The sequence below is a fragment of the Haliaeetus leucocephalus genome, unplaced genomic scaffold, assembly GCF_000737465.1.
Source record: "Haliaeetus leucocephalus isolate CR32 unplaced genomic scaffold, Haliaeetus_leucocephalus-4.0 Scaffold274, whole genome shotgun sequence".
Classification (NCBI taxonomy): domain Eukaryota; kingdom Metazoa; phylum Chordata; class Aves; order Accipitriformes; family Accipitridae; genus Haliaeetus; species Haliaeetus leucocephalus.
Window position 1 is genome coordinate 177,338 of NW_010972710.1, and position 8,435 is coordinate 185,772.

The 8,435-nt window shown below is 65.3% G+C and overlaps 2 protein-coding genes across 2 annotated transcripts in view; both read right to left on the bottom strand.

Moving 5' to 3' along the window:
* The window catches only part of LOC104833250 (voltage-dependent P/Q-type calcium channel subunit alpha-1A-like), a gene marked incomplete at its 5' end in the record, with an annotated part of 47,938 nt that overhangs the window by 121 nt on the left and 39,382 nt on the right, over positions 1 to 8,435 (bottom strand). Inside the window, 1 exon segment of the mRNA XM_010569829.1 lies at positions 417 to 453. Coding sequence (XP_010568131.1) covers positions 417 to 453 — 37 coding nt within the window.
* TRMT1 (tRNA methyltransferase 1 homolog (S. cerevisiae)) overlaps positions 5,343 to 8,435 on the bottom strand; it is a 3,428-nt gene continuing 335 nt past the window's right edge. The window contains exons 3-15 of the mRNA XM_010569811.1: positions 8,230 to 8,417; positions 7,727 to 7,842; positions 7,528 to 7,640; positions 7,287 to 7,435; positions 7,122 to 7,205; positions 6,965 to 7,034; positions 6,749 to 6,883; positions 6,533 to 6,618; positions 6,265 to 6,373; positions 6,106 to 6,182; positions 5,890 to 6,009; positions 5,535 to 5,649; positions 5,343 to 5,453 (exon numbers count right to left, since the gene is read on the bottom strand). Of these exons, the coding sequence (XP_010568113.1) occupies positions 5,382 to 5,453; positions 5,535 to 5,649; positions 5,890 to 6,009; positions 6,106 to 6,182; positions 6,265 to 6,373; positions 6,533 to 6,618; positions 6,749 to 6,883; positions 6,965 to 7,034; positions 7,122 to 7,205; positions 7,287 to 7,435; positions 7,528 to 7,640; positions 7,727 to 7,842; positions 8,230 to 8,417 (1,434 nt within the window). The 3' untranslated portion in view covers positions 5,343 to 5,381. The remainder of the gene's footprint in view (positions 5,454 to 5,534; positions 5,650 to 5,889; positions 6,010 to 6,105; positions 6,183 to 6,264; positions 6,374 to 6,532; positions 6,619 to 6,748; positions 6,884 to 6,964; positions 7,035 to 7,121; positions 7,206 to 7,286; positions 7,436 to 7,527; positions 7,641 to 7,726; positions 7,843 to 8,229; positions 8,418 to 8,435) is intronic.

Genomic DNA, 8,435 nt, shown 5'->3' on the forward strand with positions numbered 1-8,435 from the left:
GGGGGGGTGTGCGGGGGGGGGAGTGGGGTGTCCCTGCGGTGAGATGGGTGTGGGGATGTGCCTCTGAGGGGGCACAGAGGCTGGGGGGAGGCTGAGAAGTCTGGGGTGCCCCCAAGGGACTTGGAGTGGTGCCAGTGTGAGGTGCTGCTTGTCCCTGAGCACCCCCCCCCTTTCCCTGCAGGCCGCCTGGAATTCGTGGGGGGGGGCTGGTGCATGAGCGACGAGGCGGCCGCCCACTACAGCCCCGCCATTGAGCAGCTGGCACTGGGCCATCGCTTCCTGCGCCAGGAGTTTGGGGCCTGTGGCACCCCTCGCGTGGCCTGGCAGATTGACCCCTTCGGGCACTCCCGCCAGCTGGCTGCCATCTTTGCCCAGGTGGGAGACCCCCCACTCTGCGCCCACCCACCCTGCCCTACCCGGCCCCGCAGGGGACCCCGGCATCTAGGCTGACCCCTTCCTCCCTGCAGATGGGCTATGACGGACTCTTCGTGGGGCGCGTGGACTACCAGGACAAGGTGACACGGGAGCAGCTGCGGGAGATGGAGTTGCTCTGGCGGGCGAGCACAAGCCTGCCGCCCCCTGCCGCCGACCTCTTCACTGGTGGGATGGAGTGCAGGGCCCCTCCCAGGGCTGGGGGTCCCTTGGGTCTCCCCCCAAGCTCTTCCTGGGGGCTGGTCCTGTCCAGGGGTGCCCCACTGGGTGTTGCCCATCCCTTGAGCCTTCCCCTGTCCCCTTCCCCTCCCCACCTGAGGGTGACCTGTCCCTTCCCAGGTCTGTTATCCCATTCTGGGGCTCTCGCCGTGTTCTGGGTTCCCTCTGGGATTTTTCCTTGTCCCTAGGGCTGAGCCCGTTTTCCATCCAGCTGATCTCAACCCTGTCCCCAGCCCAGCTGCACCATCCCTGGGCTGACCAGGGGGGTGACTGTCCCCAGGCATCCTCCCCAATGTCTACAACCCGCCATCGGGGTTCTGCTGGGACCAGCTCTGCTCTGACCCGCCCGTGGTGGATGAGGACAGTGAGGAGAACAACGTGGACAGCATCATCTCCACCTTCCTGCAGATTGCCGCCAGCCAGGTGGGTGCCCCTGGGTGGTGGGGTGCTCCCTGGGGTGGGTGGGGGGGTCCTGGACACCAGAGTTTCCCTCTGGGACAAGGGGTGCTGACCTGTCCTGTCCCCACCCCAGGCCAAGCACTACCGCACCAACCATATCATCATGACGATGGGCTCCGACTTCCACTATGAGAACGCCAACCTGTGGTTCAAGAATATGGACAAGCTCATCGCTCACGTCAATGCCCGGGTGAGTGGGGTCTCCCCTGTGTCTGCCCCCATCTATCCCTGGTGTCTGCTGTGCCCCCGCCCCAGCCCATCTCACACCCTCCCCTGCTTTTCCAGCAAGCCAACGGCAGCCGCGTCCACGTCCTTTATTCCACCCCGTCCTGCTATCTCTGGGAGCTGTACCGGGCCAACCTCTCCTGGTGAGGCCAGGGGAGTGAGGGGGAACCCAGGCGATCAGGTGGGACAGACAGACGGACGGATGCAGCCTGGCTTTCCCACAGGTCCCTGAAAATGGACGACTTCTTCCCCTATGCAGATGGCCCCCACCAGTTCTGGACGGGCTATTTCACCAGCCGACCCGCTTTCAAGCGCTACGAGCGCCTCAGCAACAACTTCCTCCAGGTGGGACGGTGGCCCATGTACTGGGGTCCCCATGCTGGATGCTTGGGACCCCTGTCCCTCTCCCTGACCTTCCCTTCCCTCCCGGCAGATCTGCAGTCAGCTGGAGGCCTTGGCAGGGATGGCGGCACGGGAGGGTCCCTACGGGCCTGGGGACAGCTCTGTGCTCCGTAAGTGCCGGCATGCAGCCCCCGGGGACCCCTCTGGATCTGCCTGATGCCCCCTTGCCCTGCCTGGCAGGTGAAGCTGTGGCCGTGGCCCAGCACCACGACGCTGTGACTGGCACCGAGAAGCAGCATGTGGCTGACGACTACGCCAGGCAGCTGGCGGCGGGGTGGGAGAGCTGCCAGGTAGGGCCCTGCTACCTGTTTTGGGGGGACAGATGGGGTTTGGGGGGTGCAGGGCCAGGGCTAGCAGTTGGGTGTGGACCAGCATCACGTCCATGGGGCAAACTGGTATCTGGGGGGGTGAACTGGTTTCTGTGGAGAACAGGAGCTGGTGGCTGTCTTGGGGATGAGCCCCTGACCCTGGCCAGTGTTTTGGGGACAAGCTGGGGTCTGGGCGGCCAGAGCCAGGGTGGTGGGGGATAAGCCAGCGAGCACCCCTCGTTACCTCCCCTCATTACCACCTGCGCCATGTGACCGTCCCCTGCTCCCGGCAGCTCCTGGTCGCCAATGCCCTGGCCAGCCTCAGTGGCAGCAAGGAGAACTTCATCTTCTGCAATGCCCTCAACATCAGCGTCTGTCCCCTGACGGAGGTGGCCGGCCGCGTAAGCACCTCAACGGGGGTCTGGGGGGGCTGTGGGGTCCCAACGGGGCTAATGCACCGCATCCCTCTGTCCCCCAGTTCACCGTCATCCTCTACAACCCCCTGGGCCGCCACATGTCCTGGCCCATCCGGCTGCCAGTCAACGGGGCATCCTACGCGGTGACGGACCCCCAGGGTCAGCCTGTGCCCAGCGAGGTGAGCCCGGGCCAGCCTCCGTGTCCCCCCCGCCTGCCGACAGCCCCCTCTGACTCTCCATGCCTGTCCCCAGGTCGTCCCCATCTCCAACTTCACCCACCGGCTGCGGGGGGATGGGAGCAGTGCCATGCGGGAGCTCCTCTTCCAGGCCTCTGCACCCCCCCTGGGCTTCAGCACCTTCATGGTCTCCCGGATGAGCCGCGGGGACCCCCGTGTACCCCCTGCCCAGACCCCAGCGTTGACACAGCCTCGGGAGATCCAGAATGAGGTATGGTCCCACTGTGAGGGATGCATTCCCCCAACATGTGCTGGGCACTGGGTGGATGCAGTTTGGGGTCTTTCCCCACAGGGTCCCTGGGGCTGGAGCAGGTCCCCGGGCAGGGGAAAGCCCATGCTGTTAAGTCCCCGGTGGAGTTGCACCTCTGTTGGCCCAGTTAAACTAGTCCTGGGGCGATGGGAGGAGCTGGGGGTGCGGGAGGGGGCTGAGCAGGGACAGGACAGATGCTCAACCTGCCACTGTCCGGCCCCGCAGCATGTCCGGGTGCTCTTCGACCCCCTCACTGGGCACCTGAAGGAGATCCAGAACCTGGACAAGAGCATCTCACTGCCCGTCTTCCAGAGCTTCTACTGGTGAGCACCTGTGGAGCCCAGACACCTGGGTCCCTTGTGTGGGGCCTTCTTACACCTCTTGTCTTCCTCCTCCTCCTCCTCTCGTCCCAGGTACAATGCCAGCATCGGCAACGATGAGACCCCACAGGCCTCGGGCGCCTACATTTTCCGCCCCAACAGCTCCGAGCCCATCCCCATCTCTGGCTCCAAGCAGGTCTCCACGTACCTCGTGAAGGTCTGTGGTGGGGACCATGTCCCCGGGGGTGTCCTCGGGACCGAGGGTGTCCCCAGGGTGCTGAGCCTTGCCATGTCCCTTGCAGAACAGGCTGGTGCAGGAGGTCCACCAGAACTTCTCCTCATGGTGCTCCCAGGTGGTGCGGCTCCACGTGGGGCAGCCTTATGTGGAGCTGGAATGGACTGTGGGGCCCATCCCCGTGGCGTGAGTTAGGGACTTGGGGGGGGCGGGTGGTGTGTGTGCTTCTGAGGTGGGGCCCCCTCAAAGCCCACTGGTCACCCCCTGCCTCTCCCAGGGATGGCTGGGGCAAGGAGATCATCAGCCGCTTTGAGACGACGCTGCAGACAGATGCCCGCTTCTACACCGACTCCAATGGGCGGCAGATCCTGGAGCGCAGGTCAGGGCTGGCCCACGTGCTTGCTGTGGCCCCCAGAGACCTCCGTCCCCCTCCCCGTAACCGGGCTTTGCCTCATCCACAGGCGTGACTACCGTCCCACGTGGAACCTGAGCCAGACGGAGCCTGTGGCGGGGAATTACTACCCTGTTAACAGCCGCATCTTCATCAAGGTACCAGTTTTGGGGCAGTAGCAGGTAAACGGGGCTGAGCCCGGGGCAGAGCTCATAACATGTGCGGCCTTTCCCTCCCTGCCCACAGGACAAGAAGTTCCAGCTGACGGTGCTGACGGACCGCTCACAGGGTGGCAGCAGCATCTTCGATGGCTCCCTGGAGCTCATGGTGAGGGGATGCAGCATGGGCGGTCCCCGGGGTGGGGGGATGCACCGGGACATAACTACCATCCCCGCCAGGTCCATCGACGGCTCCTGTACGACGACAACAGGGGCGTGGGGGAGCCGCTGGTCGAGCTGGGAGCCAACAAGCAGGGGCTGGTAGTTCGCGGCCGCCACCTTGTCCTCCTTGACACGGTGGAGTCAGCGGCCGACCAGCACCGGCTCCTGGCCCAGGAGCTCTTCATGGCACCCTATACGGTGCTGGCGCCCGGCGGGGGCCCCTCCTACCGCCGCGGCCATCCCAGCCTGCAGCAGGTGAGGTGGGGAGGGGGCTGCCTGCGGGGGGGGGGAGCTGTCACGGTGCCCCCCCTCACCCTCTCCCCACAGTTCTCGGCGCTGCGGCGGGAGCTGCCCCCCAACGTCCACCTCCTGACGCTGGCACCCTGGGATGCTGGCACCCTCCTGCTGCGCCTGGAGCACCAGTTCGAGAGGGGTGAGAGTGCCAACAGCTCCCAGCCCACCACTGTCGACCTCCTGGTAAGCTGCTGCATGCCGGGGGCGGGGGGGCTAAGCCCGTTGCCAAGCCTGGCCAAGGGCCGACCCTGTGGCCAGGCTCCCCCCACGGCTCAGCCTGCCCCAGGCTCAAGGGGCTCCCCATTCCGGGGGCTGCTCACTGGTCCCAGAGGCGATCCCTGCTGTGGGGACGGGTGTAGGGTGGTCACTGATGGGGTTTTCCCCCTCTCCCAGAACCTTTTCTCCGCTTTCACCATCACCTCGGTGCAGGAGATGAGCCTGGGAGCCGACCTGCCACTCAATGCTGTCTCCCGCCTGGTGTGGACCCCGACCACAGGTACTGGGGGGGGTTCCTGGGGGCCCTGGGGGAGCTGCCAGCCTCCCCTCACTCCTCTCCTCACCCCTCTCCTCTTCTCCCAGGTCCAGCCCAGCCCCAGCCAGTCTCCAAGCTGGACCCAAGCCAGGTCACGCTGCAGCCCATGGAGATCAGAACCTTCCTGGCCACGGTGCAGTACAAGGTGCCTGGAGGTGGCCCAGCGGGACTGTGAGCAGCCCCAGCTTGGCTGGGGGGGCTCTGCCCACCCCCTGCCACCCCCAAGTGTATTAAAAACCACGAGACTTTTCCCAGGCACAGTTTAATCGGGGAGAGGTGGCGTCAGGGCTGAGGGGTGGCCGGGCCCCCCCCCTCATGTGAGTAGCAGCACTGGGTGCCCAAGGAGCAGTTTCCCTGTGGGAGAGGAGGTGGGTGAGGGGGCTGTGCCCTGCCCCAGGGCCGGACCCCCCGCCTTGTTCCCAGACCCCCACCCACCTCCTTGAAGCGTTTGCAGGGGAAGTTTTTCAGGCTTGTGCCATCGTCTGTCCGCTCTGTCCGTTTGTTCTGGTGTCGTTTCCGCTTCTCCTGGAGGGAGGGAGAGATGCCACCCCTGGGAGAGGGAGGCCATGAGCTGAGGGTTGGGGCATAAGGGGTGGAAAGATGTGTCCCCCCGCAAAAGGACAGAACGAGGGACCCTTCCCTCCTCCCCTTTTTTAGGGGATCCTTATTCTCTCTCCTGGTAAAAGGTGTGGGGAAACATTTTGGTCTTGCTTGTTTGAGAAGGGGCAAGAGTGGCTGCTGGAAGCCCAGCGCCAAAATCAGACACCCAAGAAGCCCCCCTGCCCCTTACCCAGCCTTGGCTCTGGCTTTGGGACCCCAAAAGGCTTCAGGGTTTTCCGGGAACCGCTTCAAGCCCCGTTTTCTGGAGCTGGGGTTGGCATCGTCACGGAGGGTGAAGGAAGCCTGGAGCCTAGGGGAAAAGGGGGGGTGGTCAGGGCCCTGTAGGGGGTCAGCAGGGCCCCCCCATCCCCTGGGCTAGTTGCAGGGGACTGCTGTGGGGTCGTACGTGGGCTCCACAGAGAGGATGCGGGAAGCTGGGCTGGTCTCAGCAAGCCGCTCACGCTTCACCGGGTGGATTTTGGCCTGGGGGAGACAAGGTGGGGGTGTTCAGCTCAGCCCCTGGGGTGGGGGACTGGGGGGGAGGGTCCCTGAGCCCCCTCCTCACCCAGCAGCGCATGATGTCCCAGAGCACGGTGGGCGGCGCGTCCGTCTTCACAGCATTCTTGCAGGCATGGGAGAGCGAAACACGGTAGCCGGCGTGCAGGAGGGCGGACCTGGGGTGCAGCCGCTCAGGGATGGGGTGTGTAGGGACGGAGCAGGGGACAGGATTCACAGGGTTTGAGGCAGAGGAGGGGATGTTTGGGGTACCCAGGTAGGAGGGGCAGGGGACTTAGGGTGCCCCTGGTGCTGTGGGGGGTTTGGGGTGCCCCTACCTGAACTGTAGCAGGGAAGGGGTGTTGCAGTGGATGGTGCTGCTGAGGCTGTCGAGGGTGTAGTAGAGGGGGACATCACCCAGCTCCTGCCCTCGGCATACAGGGAGCAGCAGAGTCAGAGTCAGCGCAAGCCCCAAAATTCGGGGGGGCTCGATCCGGCCTTGACCTCAGGATGCCAGAGCTCTCTCCGGGCTCGTCCCCTCCCTGTCCCCATACCTCAGTGATGACGCTGAGCATTCCCTGCATCCGCTCCTCCGTCTGGAAGCGCCCGGGGCTGCTCTGCAGTGCTGCCAGCACCCGCTCCACGAAGGCCGGGTCATGCAGGGGCTCAGCCCACATGGGGCCACCTAGCTGGGGGGACACACAAGGGGGGGGGTGTCAGTGCTTGGCAGGGGCACAGAGGGGATGGGGGACAGGGGGACGTGTACCCACCTGGTGCCGCTGCTGGCAGAACTCACATGTGGGACCCACGGGCGGCCCCGTGGCTGCCCCGTACTTGAAGCTGGAAGAGGAAAGCCAAGGGGTGAGCAGCCCCCCACTATCACAGGGCCCCCCCCACCACCATAGAGCCCCCCCAGCCCTACTGTACCTGGTGCCGTGGCTCGTGACTTTGCCCAGGCGCTGGAGGTGGTGAGTGCCACACCCCACACAGTGATAGACCAGGGCCTGCTTGCTGCTGGGACAAGGTGGGGGTCAGGGGCAGCAGGAGGGTGCAGACCCCCCCCCCATGGCTCCCCGTGTGTCCCCTCCTCACCTGGCTGAGGCCTTCACCTTCGCCTGCCCCGTGAAGACCCGCACAAAGACACGGATGTAGAAGTCGGCGCTGATGGAGAGCAACGGCACAATGAAGCGCTGGTAGCAGTTGGCGCGGCTGTCCAGGCTGTGCAGGATGATGCGGAGGGCCTGGAGGGGGGGAACATGGGATGACACTGACCTGCTGCCCCCCCAGCTGCTGGCAGGACCATGGTGGTCTCAGGGACCCCCTGAGCACTCACCATCTCGTGGCAGAACTTGCCCTTGAGGGACACGGCCCCGTATTTGCTGTAACATGTCTCAGCGCTGTTCCCCGCCATCACACCCATGTCTGTGCAGGTGACGCAGAGCAGCCCTGACCGGGGTGGGGGGGTGTCAGGGGTGCTGCCAGGAGGACCCAGCCGTCAGGGATCCCCCCCCCCCCCGGCTGCCGCTGCTCACCTCCTTCACTCACAGCTTGCACGGCGGCATCCAGGAAGGGCGCAGGGCTGCCATAGGGGTCCAGGTCGATCACGTCGAAGGGCTCCCTGTCTGCCTTGCACTGGTACATCAGCATCCTGGGGGGGGGAGAAGGGGAGTCCCAGAGCAATTAGGACCCCAGTCAGCTTCCTCAGGTTCCCAGACCCACCCTGACCCTCAGGAACCCGCACAGAAACTAATGCCTCTGCCCAGCATGTGCTGGGAGGGACTGGTGGTGTCCCCACAAACCAGCCCCCACCTTGAGGCTGTGTCCCCTGGGGCAGGGGGACAGGATGTCCCGTCTAACCACCCCCTGTGGGGACGCTGGGACCAGTGTTGGGCCCCCCCAATACAGGAGGAAAACCCCAGCAAGACCACTGAGGCAGTCAGGGCTGCACACAGGGTGTCTGGAGGTTGGTGGGGGGTGAACCGCAGCATCCCACTTCAGGGTGGGCTGCTGGGGTGCAGTGAAAAGGAGGGGGTACCTGGCATCAGCCATGCAGGGAGCCACCAGGTCCCCCACCCCGTTGAAGGCCACGTTGCGGTTCATCAGCTCCACCGCCCGAGCCGAGAAGTCGTTGGCCACCACGGCCCGCAGCCCCGGCACCTCCTTGGCAAAGCGGATGGAGCGAAGCCCTGAGGCCGCCAGCGCCTCCAGGACCCGCAGCCCTCCCTGCGGGGAGAGAGGGCT